The 17,309-nt window shown below is 35.3% G+C and overlaps 1 protein-coding gene across 11 annotated transcripts in view; it reads right to left on the bottom strand.

The window, feature by feature from the left end:
* The window catches only part of VPS13B (vacuolar protein sorting 13 homolog B), a 427,964-nt gene that overhangs the window by 326,477 nt on the left and 84,178 nt on the right, over positions 1-17,309 (bottom strand). For all 11 annotated transcript variants that reach the window (XM_038130163.1, XM_038130155.1, XM_038130158.1 and 8 more), the window contains exon 17: positions 8,893-9,077. In XM_038130163.1, the coding sequence (XP_037986091.1) occupies positions 8,893-9,077 (185 nt within the window). The remainder of the gene's footprint in view (positions 1-8,892; positions 9,078-17,309) is intronic.

Genomic DNA, 17,309 nt, shown 5'->3' with positions numbered 1-17,309 from the left:
GACTATGCATATTACATAAACTCACTACTCAAGGTCAGCAGTCAATACTACATATTTGCAAACAGAAAACATGCTTCTACCATGTTTAATAGTTGCTTATTGTTAAATCTACTTTTGATTATGCCTTGGGTTTTTTTTCCTAAAAACTACTATTACAATAAACACATTTTTACTACAATAAGTTCCTCACAGGAATATTTCAATTTTATCTTTACTATTTTCTCATTTCATTCACATTCCTTAATAATCTTCTCCATTTAAAAATGTCTTGATATTTCTTGCCTCATCAAGATGAAAACCTCTAATTAGTCTGTTCCTTTCCAAACTGATATGTCTCATTCTGAATAAAAAGAGGGAAGATATGTGCTATAAGGCATTCTAAATCAATTCTAAAGCTGTTTCAATAATTAAAAAGAAGTAAACATAATAAAAATGCCCAATGACATCATAAACAGAAAACATTATATCAAAATGACCATAAACTACACTCATTTCTTTGTGCTGTAACACCTGTATGCATTTTCATGTCCTCTCAGAATATCTCACAACACAAACTAGTATCCCACAAAATAAGATTCTTTAATTGGAAGGGCAAAAGAAGAGAAAATGACTTTGGGAATTTCCACAAATGTCAAACCAGCAGAGAGTGATATTCTAAGCTAGAATTAATTCCTGCCATACATCAGTATATTTACTAATCAGAAAATAGCATGATTTATTTTGTATGTACTGATGCATCGACACTCAGGGTAAATCTAGTTGGCATGAGAATTTGAATAGGAAAAAGATTTCAGAGTCACCATCAGAGAGTGTTAAGACTAGTCAGGATTTCTAAGTTGTAGTTTTGTTTTAATGTTTAATAAGGTCAAAACCAACAACAACACACTTGACATCTTAGCAGCCTTCCTGCATGTATGAGAAAGTTGTGATGAAGGTTCTAAACAGAGGTGAACAGTAGTAGGATGAAAGACAATTGTCATATACTGAAATATGAAAGGTTCTGCCTAGAATGGTGGAAAAGCCTCCTCACCATGAGAACAGTCGAGCAGTAGCACAGGCTGCACAGAAAGGTAGGGTAGGTATTCTTACCCTTGGAGATTTTCATGGTCTGACTGAGTAAAGCCCTAAAGAACTTGGTCTGATCCCATACTTGACTCTGATTTCAACAGAAGATTGAACAGCAGAGATTTCCTGTAGACCCTTCCAACTTGAATTTTCTGACAACCCTATTATTTTTTGCCAGCTACAAAGAAATAGCTTTCTTCTGCTCTTCTGAAGAGCAGTGTTCAGGAAACAGCAGTGACTAGCATCAATACTTCTACTGCAACACCTCTGCACGAACCTTTTTCTTAAAAAACACAGATGTCAAGAAAACACTATGGCCGCCTCATTCATGGTTTATTTTTATATCAGCAACCACTGATGGTTTCCAGGTTCACTCTAAATTTGACAGGTTCTCTGGGCCTTCACACACACACAAAAAAATAACCTTTCCTTCTGTTACCTCTGAAGTTTTCTTTTGTGTGTGCTCTGAATGCTTCTCAGAAAATTCCCAGTTTCTATTATTCAGCAGATTCAAGACTTATGTTCTTCCTAGCCTTCTTGCTGTAACACTGAATTTCAGTAATTTAGGCTCAACATGCTCTATTGCTCTTAGAAGCCAACATCTCAATCTCCCTGTAGAGTTTTTCACCTGATGCAGTGCCTGGCAGCTAGAACAAGGCAAAAAGGCAGCCTACCTCTCTGCTATCCAAGCACAAGAACAAGCAATAACATCAAACCAGCAGCTGAACAAACAAAACAGGTGCTCTCAGTCACATTGCTATTTGTGCAAATAAACGACTGACTCTGGACTAAGGGCATTATTTATAGCTCTAAGCTTAGGTGTCTTGGTTTTTTGGTAGCACACCAACACACTCAAGAGTTTGCTGTTAATTTCAACATAGACACTGAACTGAGCTCTCCTGCAATTCTGAAACAATTCAGCTTAAGAAATTTGTACACATTTATGCACTACTATAGATTTCATGTATTCCTTTAACAACACACTGATTTATTTATCTTTTTTCTCCTTCACTGTTCTGTTGACAGTATGTATATATTCACTTTCAACACAAAAGACATTTAAGAAATCTCATGTGGATTTTGAAGTACGTTAGATTCTTTAGCACAACATTACATAGCGAAGTTAAGCTCATATGAATGCCTTAAGCATGCCTACCACCATTCTTTCATCAGAATTCTGTATGTTTCAATTTCAAAGCTTATTAGTATATATTAGTTAGACCAGAAAAAAATTAAAAGGCAGTCATAATTCTTGGTTTCAATGCATACTTTCCATGACAGTTCCTCATTTCAGGCCACAACAGAGCCATTGCTTCTGGCAGAGGATTTATTCAGATACTCAGCAAGATAAATGTCACTGATTATGTACTGAAATGATAAAATGTCCCACCTATCTCCTTTCAGTGCAAGTCGGCTCATGACTTAAGAATATCACTGAAAATGTTTACTACAAGAGGAAATAACGTCTTATGCATGACTATATAAAGCTTAAAAAATTAGGCTAAAGTAGAAATCTTAGGTTCTTAGGTTGCTTATCCATGCTGTTTTTCCATCTGAAATTAGAGCTGATAATCTACCAGAGTTTCACAGAAATGCACAACATATAAAAATAATACTATTTCCACACTGCATTCTGGGCCTACATAAAGAATGAGGACACATGTGGGTAATCACCCACGCAAGACAGTAAACTGTTTATACTGTGCAAGTTTCATATAGCTGTGTCCTGTCACTCCCAAGCAATTAGGAGAATACACTTTTACACTTCTACTTCAGTCAGAAATTTCAATTCATACCCCTCCAAATGAATGCAAAATTGCCCACGTTATATGGAACAGAGATTAAATGTCACTATGTTGTAAGGAAGTTAGAGTTGAACAGCCTGTATTACCTCTAAACTCAAAATGTTGGTCTTTGGCTGGCTTTTGTGTTTTGGAGTTTGGTGGCAAGGGAGCAGGCAAGAGGAAAAAAGTAGTTTTAAAAACAGGGGTATTAGAAAGGCAAGTCACTTATTTTAGTCGTTTTCCTAAGTGGTTAAAAGAACTATGCAGCAGCTCCACAACCCTTTTTTATATGTACACCTGGGAAGAATACTGAATCCTGTTACTTTCCTCACTGTTACCCTGATGTGGTTTAGACCAGATGTTTAAATGTTACAGCATGTACATTTTCTTTTCTTCTTCCAAGGCAAAAGCAAAATAAGAGGAATATTTGACTTCACTCCACAAGAGACCTATTTAATAGTTTGGCGGTTATGTAAGTAAAGGTAGCTTGGCTAAGTCAATGTTGACGACATACAGAACGACATGATCCTAATGAGTTGGAAAATATTGGCTCTCATGAGATTCAACCAGATGCTACTGCACTGAGAAAGCTACTGTATTATTGAATTTCATTTTTATGAGGTAAAATTTATTATTCAACCATTAAGGTATCCCACATGAAATCTTGCATAAAATAGTTTTACAGTTACTTTCTGGAAAATAGATTTTATTCTAGCTTTAAGACATCATTTACATGAGGGATTCAATGCCTATTTGATCACCTTCAGTAGAGAAATGTAAGGTCTGCAAGCAATTTTCCCAAAAATACCAGATTAATGGAACCGAACTGTCAACAAAATAATGAACTACCTGAACAGGACAAGGAAAAAGTGGTAGCAAGTTCCAGTTTTCCAGAGTAAACTAAAGCCATGTGTGACTGTGTATGTATTTTCTTGGCAAGCTGAAATGGTTAGAAACAGAGTGCTTCAGGTACTTACTAACAAATAATGGAAAAAATACACAGTACAATTACTCTATAGGATTAATCATGCTCAGCCTTTGAACGATCTTAACTGATGCCGTTTTCCTAATATTTTGGTATTTTGTACACTTACTTTTATTTTTTAAATTGTCTATTAATAATTACAATAATGTCAACATCTATACATGCAATAAGGTAGAAAATATTATGTATTTCAAATTCATATTTGTTTCCACATTTATAGTGACTGAAATGCAGAATTGGGATGTTTCACAAGCAGAAGACTCATATTATTTAACTGACATGTAACATGCTGTTGTGCTTGTATACCAAAAGGATTATAAAATTAAACCAAAACATAAATTTCCAAAGAGTTTCATGTGGATTGAAGACTGCTTTTGTGCTTTTTTTTTATTTTAGATGTAATGCATTAAAAAGTTAGTAATGCTTTTTCTTGACCCATGAAAAAGAGCAAAAAGCTGTTTGCAGCTGTTTTACTTTCTGTTTGTTATGCTGCATTTTGTCACTATTATTCCCAACTATTTTAAGTTTTCTATACTTCTTGTTCTTGCATAACTGTTTCAGGCAGTATGCATCAATCTTGTACTTAAATGATAATGCCTACTCATTCAAGTAGTAAGTTCAACTGTTCATATTATCTTTCTTTTTTTAATCTATCTTTCAACTGTTTATATGATCTTTCTTTTTTAATCTATCTTGACTCCTAAGAACCCTAAAAAGAACTTTTCCCAACTAGACATTTAACTACATGGAATACAAAAGGTGTAATTGCAATGAAGGGAGTTGAATGCTTTCAGAAGTTTCATTAAATTCCATATAATTTATAACCAAAAACCTGCTCTTAGCTTAAGATGGTTTAATTCTGCTAAGACAGACATAATATTTAAACAGGTTTATAAAAAATTTCTAGAGTAAAAATCATACATCTTTCCTGACATACTCATTTTATCTGTCCTCCACAAGTTCTAAGCTCAGTCAATCACTGTACTGTATGCATCTTTTACTGGAAGTTTTAAGATAAGAGACCTTACTAATATGTATGACAAATACAAATTTTAAGTAGTACAGGCACTTCATTTTTAAATTCTGTCAGAAACCAAACACATACAACTTGGTTTTGAGACTTCAATTTTTTTTTTTTTCAGACAGCTTGCCTTTGGGCAAGTTAATTAAAAAATAAACTCTCAGATGATCTAATGAAGACAACAATCTAATAACAAACTAGGGAATATTTGAGTAAATGTCATTCTCCTAGTAGGAAAAGGTTTCTGAGAACAAGGGGAGGAAAGTAGATGGGGGACAGAAGAATGTTAATCAGCAAGCAATCTTCCCTTTCTGGTATTCCATTAATCTATTACAAAAAACAATTTGTAGAGCATAGAGCTCAAAGAAGTTGTTTTGAATCCCTAGACCAACTTCAACCTCAATTACCTTTGAAAGAATTTTTGGAGCAGGATAACATTTCTGCTCCAGGTGAAAATTTAGGACAGAACGCCAGATACTAGCAATAAACTCTATTTGTATCTTTGTGGAAACACACAGTGTAGAGCTCCCTTTTTAAACTAGATCCACAGAAGGTCTTTCAGCCATTACCTAGCAAACAGGCCCCCAAAAGGGCCTTTGTACCTGCTGAGCCTCTCCACAGCAGGTGAAAGGTTCCCCCACCTCCTGCAACTCATGCATCTGTATTTGTCTTCCTATTAATTTTTGGTTTTCTTAACTTCTACTGCTTTTCTACATTAACTCTTTCTACCTGCTTCTTGTTTTATATTCCTCTGCCGCTCTCTTCCCTTTTTATTAGGTGATCCTGTTTCTCCTGTTTTTCTTCCGTTCCATTTTTTATTTCTATTTTCCCCTATATTATCTGTTCCTCTCCTATAGAGCATCTTAGCCCATATTTTAAGCACATATTATAAGTTTCAGTGATAAAGTTCTAAAACTGGAAGAGATGGCTGAGTTGGAAAAAGCACATAACTAAAAGCCATAGCACAATGGCTGCTGGAAAAGATGTTGGCTGAGAGGTTACAAAGGGTTGTGGTATCACTTTTTAGTTCAAGTAATACTGAACTCATGTGTTAAGGAAGCCCAACACTCTCAACAGCATCCAGCACAAAGCCCCAACAAAGACATAAAGAGCTCAGCAACAACTGTTTCAGTCCAATAATACCCTTCAATCACACACAAAAAGCAGCAATACAGACATAAGCAGTTGAGAAAGTTGTAGGCTATGTAAACAAATGGCAAACACATTTGAGACTATCTATGTCTGAGGAGCTACCTAGAGAAGAAAACTTTCAAGTCACAGTATATCGGTGAAACAGACTGCTAGAACAGATCTGGGCAGGTAGCTAATAACTAGACCATTTCCATAGGAGGACACATTTCATTCACAAATTACAAAACAAGCATGATGTTACACTGAGTATCAAGAATGTATGAAATCCTGTGATCTGCCTATAGCAGTCAGATTTGCTGGAAACCTCGGGATAACAGCAGACCATTACAAACAGAAGATGAAATACATAAGCCTTTTCTTTCTTTTCAGAACAATGTCATGTGTAGGGAGGGCTTTTTTATTTACTTTTAACAGGGGAAAAAATCTGGATAGAGACATAGCTGTTTGTCCTGCTATATTTCTAATTAGTTAGAAAGATGGCTTTTATAAGTATGAAAATGTAAACATATAAGAAAATTTGGGCTGCTGCATTCACAAAACACATAGTTTAGGATTCTTTGAAACAGCAGAATGTAAGCAATTAATTTCAAGAAAAAGACTCCCTGAAAAATAGAATAAAGTGAAGGAAAGGGAATCTTTGAGTATATTCTTGCTTTTTCCTGCATGAACACTACAATTTAATATAAATATAATCAGAAAAAGAAAAGGAAGGACAGTAAAGAGCAATTTAAAAACAAGTGTTTATACTTTCATTACTTGTAGCAAATTAATCAAAGAAACATTAATACACAACACCACAGAGATAGAAACCTATTTTCTTAAAGTACTACTTCTGGGCATAGCCAAAAACAAGCTGTGCTCAGATGGAAAACACAATACCATGGGAAAAAGGCAATCTTTTCCTTGGGAGTTTAGGTTACACAAAAATAGCTCATCTGTTCACCCACAAAGATTCTCAGGGACACAGTGGCAGGAGGGAGAGCCCAAATACCTTGCCAGGCTACTGCCAGGCCCAACAGATGAGCCCTGTAAGGCCACTCTCTACCAGCCTAAAGGAGCACCGGGGCATGCAGTGGCCGGCAGGAACTCAAAACAAGGACTCCCAAGTAAAACATTCAGCAGCTTTTGTTTTATGTTGGAGAAACTAAGTTGAATGTAAGTAAAAGTGTTTAACAGATGTGCCGTGTTTACTGACAAGTTCCTTACTGACTGCATTATCCTCATAGTTACTTCATTAAAAGAAAAAAAGAAGAAAGAAAGAAAAATGACAAAAGAAAACTTGAAATTTCAACTTCCCTGTGCAAATAGAGTCAAGTATTTTTAGAGGCTTATACACATACACGTTACTGTTAAAGTATGTGCAAGCTGACCCTAATTACAAGGATGACTTTCAACAAGGCATGATATTAAATTTTACACCACAGTATTCAAACGAACAGTAGGAGGCTTACAGAATCAATGAAGCCAAAAATTCAGACAAAGGGATTGACAGCAATCATTTCATAGCCTTGAACACAAAGCTGCCTTCAGTCTAGTTAATGCCAAGCTCAGCTACAGAAGTGTAAAATTTACCAGGTGAAGCGTTAAGCCATGAACAAGAGAAGATCAAAATAACTGCATGATATTGTTCATTTACTTTATTTGAAGTACTTAAAATGTGTGCTCCAGATTTCTATTCTACACAGATACTGTTAGCAGAGTTGTTTCACAGTTCATTGCACTGATGGACCGAAACATGTTAAGTAACGGAACAGGTTAGTTGGAAACTGTGCAAACCTTAAGAGCATCTGAAGTGATCAAACAACTGTATCTTCAGATTTCTCCATGGTGTGCATTGTAAACCTGCTACCTTTACAAGTACCAGGACTTGAAAATAAAATGTCACAATCCCAGTCTTAGGTGACCCACACAGATTGAAGGGATAAAAACAAAAGTGACTTTCATGAAGTAAGGAAAACCTAATCACTTTAAACACTTATTCCAAGGGTTGCACAAAAATACAATAGTTCTTTTGCAACTTTAGATCAACACAGATTTAACTTCAATAAACAGCAGGAGTGAAAAAGAAGAACGGAAAGGATCAAGAAATGCAGAGCTGAAAGACTTCCAGTGGTCTAATCCACCCCTCTGCTTCAAATAATGATTTTCTGCACCTAAATCATTCTCCTAACACATTCTCCAAAACTGGCAATGCTGGATATTCCAAAATATTGGTTATTGCTGTTATGGGTTTATTTACAACAAATAAACAATAACAGCTCTAGATTACTCTAGCCAGCATAGAAATAAAAAATATCATTTTCTGGATTACTTGAAAACTCTGCTTTCCTCTGTAAACTGGTAAAAATCCTTAATTTATTCCCAAAATCTATGGGTGTTTTACAAACGGATGACAGATAACAACTTTCATTATTTATGTAATCATCACCAACACTTGCATATCTTCAGCAATTTCACAATAGTTAAGTAACATTTATTTATGAAATAATGAGAAACATCTGCAGCCCTTCTAAAGAATTCAATGTATGCCATTGATTAATAAAGCCCTTAATAAACCAGTTTCACCTCTGAATGATCCTGAAGTAACAACACTGTACCATATAAGGCAGCAAAAGTGGATGTTTCAGATGAGGGAAGCATGGAAAAATTATCCTGTATGGGAAAATTAAATGCATCCAGAAATTGGTGCCAACAAGTGAAGCTGGGTGGCTTAGCTTATATCCTGGATTTTAAATATAAGCTATAAATACCCATATACACACAAAAAACTATTCTGTCTGTTAGCTACTATAAGTAAAAAGCTGGATTTAAAAGATATAGCTGTATGGACACTCACTAGCAATGCTCTGTACCACAATAAATAACCAAAAGCATCACATATTTACCTGAAGTTTGGAAAACCTCATTCAGTAAAGCTTCATTTACCACCACTGAACTGACATTTCCAACAGGATGACACCAGCTCTGATAAATAGTTTGAAGCAGAAGGGTTTGAGCTCTAGTTGCTTGAACTGTCAAATTAGGGAGCTCGAAAATGCATTCTGTTAGTGGGACATGAGCTCGCTTGGTCCTGTTTAAAATAAAAGAAAAATGGAAAATAATTACTTTGTCACATTAAAAAAAAAAAACATTTTAAAACTTAGTCACAGAATATTAGAGTACAAGTAGTTAGTTTGTAAGGTTGGAACTGTGAGCTTATTAGATTTCTTAGATTAGAGCTGATTCTACTTACTCTGAAATGAAACCTAAACAGGAATTGTCACAAGATTTAACTTCATATCACCCTCCAGAATGTGACAGAAAAAAAATCTATTTTTATCTAATTATCCCTTGATTTGAAAATATAAAATAAAAGCAATTCCATGTGCTCCCATCAAAATAAGAGCTACTCAAAATTATGCAGATACTAAAAACACCTCAAAAATTGAATGTTACAGATTTTTTTATTTACGAAGCTTAGAGTGCATCACTAAATGACATATGGCTAGTGACCCAAAAAACATATAGACAATATTCATACATCAAAATATAAACAAGCCCATATTACGTATTTTGCTATCAGAGCTCATTAAGTGATTCTACGATTTTTTCACTGCCGCATCTTTTACATGGGGAGAAGCAACAGGAGGAGACAGGCATTCAACAGGGCAAAGTAAAGGACATTTGTTTGAGAAATAATCTCCTCTGTGACAAAATAATCCACCACCAACAAGAATGCTTTACAAAAAGGAAGGAATTTACTTTTTCTTCCTAATCTACACACCACTACCTGAAATCAAGCAACAGACTGACTTGATACATTCAACAAAAACTACAAAGGTTCTTCAGCCCTCTCAGTTTGGAGCCTTTTTCTGTATCATGTTTTTAACATTATCATTCTTGCCCTAATCGCCTCCCACTCCACCACTGAAATGTACTTTTTCTGCTATTTAGCATTATTTTCTCTCATGTCCTACATGGCAGGAGGCTTGGAACTAAATGATCTTAAAGGTTTCAACAAATCTTAACCATTCCATGATTCCATGAAATATAAATACTGATCAACGTATCAGCTCCTTCTCATTCTGGAGCATCTCCTCCATTAGAAAATTTTGGGGACATGTTTAAAGCCACTTAAAAATAAATAGTAGGTAAATGTTCCACTGGGAATCAGAGCCTCAAATGAGGCAAAGCTGCTGAAACTGCACACAAAATCCATTGGCCCTGAAGAAAAGCATGCTTTACCAAAATGCTCAGGGACTGAAAATATAAAGACATGCAGACATTCAATGACTCTTCAGATCAGCAAAATTAAAACCTTCCAAGGAACTCTCAGAAGCAGCCATAATACACCAAATCTCCTATCTAGGCCCAAAAGAAAACGCCAGCAGCTGTATGACCCAACATGACCTAATGTGAGATAGTATTGGCAGTAGAGACTCTGCAGAAGGCTCCATTAATTAAGAAGCAGGCCATTAATGATGCTGAAGTTCTAAACCCTTCAGCAGCATGAAATGACACAAAATTCTGGTCATAAGGAGTAGACTTCTTGAATATTCTGCATCTGATTGTGAGAGTGTACCTTCACGACAACTGGTGAAGAGCAAAATACTACATCACTTCTCAGACCAGGATCACTATGCTCTAGATGAAGCAGCAGAGTAATAAAATATTCTGCTGCTAACACTTTTGGCCCATTAGCTGCAGATGTGACTTACGAAGCATGGTTTGGAAATAAGAATTCTGAACATCTGAAGACATCTCTCAACCACTGTGTTTACATGGTGGTACAGCTCAACATAATGTCATCTATTTGAATTTAGACTTGGCCATATAAGGATTCGCCTCAAGTCCTAAACAGAGTTCCTTCCTTTAATTCCTTGTCAATACCAGCAAACACCTGGTAACTGAAAACCATCTTCTCTGGACCAAGAGGAATTAAGCTCAGTGTTAGATACCTACAGTAAAAACAAATATCCACACCTAACACTGTGGTCGAGAACCTTTTAAGGTAAATCAAAACACAACAGCACTTGTAGACATAGCAGAAACCCACTCATTCAAGATCTGAGCATTACAAATGTAATATCTCTGCAGGTCACTGTTTCTGCCCACTGCTTATAAAGGGACATTACAATACTTCTCAGCTGTGGATGTCTACACCACAGATCAAAGTGTCACATAAAGCCCATCCACAATAGCCATTGTTCCTCATTATTTTTAATATGAAAATGAAAAGAAAATCTGATTCTTATGAAAGAAGATACTCATGAAAGATTTTCAGAAATGGATATAAATACAGATGAAGGACAAAGAACAAACAAAAACAGATGTTGTAACCTTCTGTAATAGTAATCAGTATTCTTTAGAATGAGGTTTTCCAAACTCATAAAGCTTGGAATCAGGATAACCTGTCTTAAAAAATGCTGAAAAGGGGGAAGAAACCAGAAACAAGACTGCCTCTGATGTGCAACTCATTTGAAGCTAATGACACAATTATGCTGCCAGCTTCAAATGCCATTTGCAGAAAAAAACATGGATGAAGGAAAAACATTTCATGTTTATATGGAAGAACTCAGCCTTGTGTTTGGTAGTAGAAATTTCTTTCATATGAACACACACCATGTTCCACAAAAGAGCAGTCTCCTGTTTGAATAAACCCATCCGTCTCTGAAGTCTGAATCTACCAATAGGTACAGCCTTCGGTGCCAGAAAAATCAAAACTCATTAGAGGCCTTTGAAGAACAGATCTTGTATTAAGCCTTGTTTGGTTGGGGTTTTTTTTTGATTTTGTTTGTTTTAATAGGAGTCACAAACACCAAACAGTGAGCTAGAACAAAGAAGTCACGTATGACCAGTTTGGGGGAACTCTGCATCTCCCACCTGCCTCATCTGCTGACAGCCAAGTACACATCTTTCTGGAGTACAGGACCATTCTCCATTCCAGGCTCGCTTCTATCAACTGCAGCACAGTAGGTCACCAAAAGGGTAAGAAATATCTGTACAAAACTCCTGAAGCTCTTCCTGTTTCAGTTTGAAGTTTAAACACACCGCAAACCTTTCCCGAAAATGCTCTTCTCACAAAAAGTACCAATCATAGGAAACAATGTATCCAAACACATTTGAATTCAGTTGGTCTAAAAAATCCATTTAAAAAAAAAGCATTTTTCTCAACATCAGAAAATTACCTAGTCTGAAAATTAGAACTACTTTAAGGAGAGATGAAACAAAAACTGAAAATAATACCAGTATTAAATCAGGCAGATACAGATGCTGCTGGGTTTAAAAAAAACAAAACAAGACAAAAAAACCACCAGTAAAGAAAAACACTTTGACTTAGACACCCAAAAGGAATAAAGAGTCTGGAACATATTCTGATCATTTCTACCACACAAATGCATAAGAGGACACATGATCACTGTCTTGTGGATACAATTACATAAAAAAATGTGTCCCATTCCAGCTCCTCAGATACACAAGAAACGCTCTGTACAAATGTATACACATATGCCTGCAGCCACTTAAAGAAAAGCCCTAGGTACCATGAAAAGCACAGGTGAAGACTGCAACACTGAAACCTTTTCTGATGTTCATCCCAAGTTAAAATTTGAACTTGTTTTCCTAAAATTTCCTAGAGTTCAAATCCAAGCTCAGTAATCTATCAATTCAAGCAAAACAAGTGTGCATGAGTGAAGGCGTATAAAGGGCAAAAAATAAAAAGAAAATTCATTCCTATGAAACAAAATGGTATACACAATAATTAATTTATTTTAAAATATAATATTAGATAGACAGCATAACCCATCTCTTTTACACAGTACTGGAGGTGGATAACTAGTTATGCATTTTAGGAAAGCCTTTTCTTGCATTACCTGGAAAGAAATGTAATGCATCATGACATCAGATTTCCTGGTATTCCTTTTTTTTTTTTTAGCCACGTGCTGTAATCCTTCCAGTATGGAAATGCACTGTTACATTTTTCCTTTCGTTATCCTTTCACACGACATTTTCTCTACTTTCCCCCTTATTTCTGAATACTATTTTGCAGGATTAAAACTAAGTATTTCAGAACAAAGTGTTTAAATATTTCAAAAGATGGGTTTCCTAATGTAAAATTGGGAAGGAACCAAGTAGGTAGAAAACATTTTTCAGCAAACCTCAGAATGAACATTACTCAACAATAAGTCCATCTAAACACATTTTTATTAACAAATTAATGTATTTCAGAGGGAATCTGAAGAGCTGTGACAATCACAGCATACAATATAGCAGTGCAAAAGATTTTGCTTTAAAAATCTGACTATTCAACTAATACATATTACAGCTACTGTACTGACCTGTGCTACATTCAAAACTTATAAGTTTCACATAAAATTGTCCCTCAGGAGTAGTAACAGCATATGAATTTTTTTTAACAATATGCAAATTCTTTACTTACTGTACTTTAACAATCCCATAGGAATAAAGTCTTCTGGTCCTTTTCAGATACATTTGCAGGAATGGGAAGTTGAAAATAAATCCTTTTTTATAGAAAAAAAAAACCTCAAGGCAGGGGAAGCATTGTACCATGTGGGCAGCAAATGTTCCTTAAAGGAAATTTTAACTAGATCCGGCTAGTGATGAAAGTACAATTATAATTCAGGATTTACTACAATAGTTTTGAAACACAAATAATGCATTTTAAAGATCTTAAAATGTAAGTTTGCCACAAACCTGCACCTGTTAATACGGAAAATACATCATTAATAATGTATTGAGCTATATTTAACCAAGTTTTATGACCCAAGAGATATATTCAAGTAATAAGTGAAAATAAAAGTACAAATAATTTTTTTCAGTAAACAAAATCAGATCTGAGGTTCTATACTGTATCATTAAATTTGCATTAAGCAACTTTATATCAAAACTCTTCACCTTATTAAAAAAGTTGTGGCATATAGTTTGGGTCTAAAAACTCTAACTGCATTTTGGAACTGCAACAATAGGAATAATTATTTCTTAAGTCTTTACACTCAAGAGTTAAGATGCAGTTCTGAACATATGTTCATTTAACTGAACAGGTTAAAAAACTACCAATTCAAACACTCTTCTCTAGGGGAAAATAAATCCTAACTAGCAGGATAGGCTACTCATTAGAGCTGAACTTGGACAAGTTCCAGAATAAATTTAAAGAAATATGAACAAGCAAGTCTTGCTGTGTAGTGGCATGGAGTGAAAATGAATCTGTCCTAATTAAATGATTTTTAAATACCCTTTGGTTGTAGCCAGTTTGCTGACAAACTGTAATACAGACTTGCTGAAATATTTTAATAAATCTGGCATACCATTAAAGAAAATAGTTTCCTTTGCTGTTTTTGCACAAAAACATGAATTGGTCCTTCTTATACAGCATGCGTAAGCACGAATATAACCAATCCATGTAAGTTCACAGGCCTGTTATGAAATATTTTCAGTTTGTAGACTTTAGGAACAGCAACTCATTCTTGTAAAATCAACACCTCAGAGTGATTGAAAGAATATAGTGGTGAACAGCTGGGTCCAGTGGTTTATACAGAGTCCCCAACTGCAAAGCTGGAACCTGCAAAATGTTTGAAAAAATTTGATTTTTGTTATTACTCATATCCTGTACAGTAAAACACGATTAGTTCATTTTTTCCAAAATAACAAAACTGGTAACCTGCTACTAGAACCTAGCAATTGTGCCTTAGAAGAACCTGAAAGTAATTTAAATGCCCAAATAATTTCAGTCAGCATTTGCACACCTTTCCTCTTAGGCATCCACAAAGTGCACGCTGGTTTTATAAGACATCAGCAAAGGCTTCATCTACATATCTACAACAAATCTGTACTTCTACTTAATCTGATATTTGATATCTCACTTTAAAAAACAAAAATTTTAATCCTTTTTCTTAATATTTAAGTAACTATCATAATTACTCTAAAGAAAACAATGTCTAGCTCTGCAATGACAAGTATCAAATCTCTAAAGATATATGCAGGAAGGGAAATGGAAATATTGCTGTTTGAAATGCCAAAATGAAGTCACTGCTATTCACAAAAAAAAAACAAAACCAAACATAGCCCATGTCCACATATACTAACATGATTTTCAGTTTTCAGAGAGCAACATACAATTATTCATGCTAGAGGACCAAGTTAGTTACTATCAAAAAAAACCCCAACAATTAAACTTGCATTAGAACACTTAATTCCAAAAACATCTCCAAGACTGATGTCTTCAACTTCTGCACTTCTACAGACTTGAGGAAAGGCTGCCTGGCATCTCACATCATCTCTTACATAGAGGAATCTTCAGGAGCTGCAGCTGCCTTGGCCTCTTATTTGTAGGAAACACTGTTAATCACACGATTTATTTATTACAAGGGAGAGAACAATGAACTTCAGCATTCACCTTTTTTTTTTTCAGTAAATCAAAACATTGACTTGATATTTCTGAAAATTTTAGACATGGGATTAGAAGAGAAAAATGCTATAATTTCAAAATGGACTTTTGTTTAGATCTTTTAACATCAATTCTGAAATATAAGTTGTCAGTGATGAAAACATTTTTCAAAGTGTTCAGTCACGGGCAAAGTTCAAAAAAAATCCTACAGATTTCCTTGAAACAATTCTGAAAATAAAATATAGGCAGAGTACAAACTTTAATACAGCTTAGAAAATGAACAGAGGTTATCCATTCTCAATTCTCAATACAGTGTGTGTTTTAATGGAACAATAAATTCAGCTTTATACAGCACAGCAAAAATGAATGCATATTACAAGAATAAAAACTATGAAATCAAAAAATATCTAAAAGGAAAAAAAAAAACCTTGAAAAAAAATCCCTTTCAAGCAAAGAATGCACAACCCTGGACATGTTAAAAGCTCTAAACGTGGGTTGTTTTTAAAGTAATTTTATTCATTTTGTCCCATCTGGTCATTAAAGTTATGACCATTAGATTAAAAATTATGATTGCTACATGCAAATAATAATACTGGTTTGTAATGCAGCAAGAAGTGAGGAACAGCGACCTTGTGCTATGGGACAGCATGGCAGTCTTCTTTATATATTTTAAGTTTTGATGTGTGTAAACCATATATATTAAGCATAAAGTTACATCTTTAAAGAACTGCATCTTCAGAACTCCACAAGGTATAGGGTGGAGATCTGAAAAAAAAAGGGGGAAAAAATAAACTTTCATCATGGAATGCCCTCAATGTGAATTCAGGACTTTTTTAGTTACTTACACTTTAAACATCCAGTCTTTCTTTACTCCTGCAAGAAGGTCTAACTTTTTTACTTGGATCTAGGAATCCTCCTACTGTTGATGGTGGGTGTTAGTGAGAACAAGGGAAGGGATATGACAGCTGCATTATGTTCCACAAGATGCAAATATATAAAGACCATGAGAAAAATCAGTATTCATCAGAGCGGCCAAAAATCAGTATGTATTTCAAACAAAAAGCCAGCAGCAAGTCTGGAAAGAAGCAGGAACATTCAATAGGGAAGCACTGGCTTAACAAAGGTAGTGCAAAGGGAATCAATCATGTAAAAAGCAGAGAACTTTTACACCTACATTTTAATTCTGTCTTGTATCTTTTCCTGAGAAAAAGATTCTATGAGAAAAAAGCAGCAATGCCAAACTAAATGCCAGCCATCATTATCATTTATCTTGTAGCTAAATGTTAGTTGTGGTTGGGTGACAAGAAGGAATCAGCTGAAACTTGCCAATACTGTAACTAAACAGCTGCAGAAGACCAAAACCACCAGAAGTGATCAGGTAAAAGGTGCCAGCGGCCATAAACCACCAAACCACAAAGATCTGTGTTTACTAAAACAAAGCAAGCATTACACTTTTTTATAGCTTTTATAGAACAGTACCATTGCTTTGGATACTACAATGTATCCAATCTCAGGAGCCACCAGGGTGGTTCAGGGTTTGGGGAACTGGCTTCCCACAGTGCAGCCTGCTTTACTGTCTAGGGAAGTAATCCCATCCTCTCCCTTTCCCTCTTCTCTTTCCCCCTTCACACAATCCCAGAAGCAGCAGAAACAGCCATTAAATCAATCCTCTAAATCTGCCACACAGAACCATTTGGTTGCCATTAGCAGGTAAAACAGGGAGCCAGAAGGGCTCAAACATGCTGGTGCTCAGTGAAGAAAACTGCACTGACAAACCCAGTTCAAAGGTCTTTTTGGGAACTAACACAGTTTCAAATTCCTTGCTAAAGATTTAAGAGCTGAACACAACCCCAACTTCAAGTAAACAGTAACAACTGATCTCAGTAAAAAAAAAAAAAAAAAAAAGTCCAAAAAGGTAAG

This window comes from Motacilla alba, chromosome 2 (genome assembly GCF_015832195.1).
Source record: "Motacilla alba alba isolate MOTALB_02 chromosome 2, Motacilla_alba_V1.0_pri, whole genome shotgun sequence".
Lineage (NCBI taxonomy): Eukaryota > Metazoa > Chordata > Aves > Passeriformes > Motacillidae > Motacilla > Motacilla alba.
The sequence above is the reverse complement of the archived record's forward strand: the minus strand, read 5'-3'. Positions and strand labels throughout refer to the sequence as shown.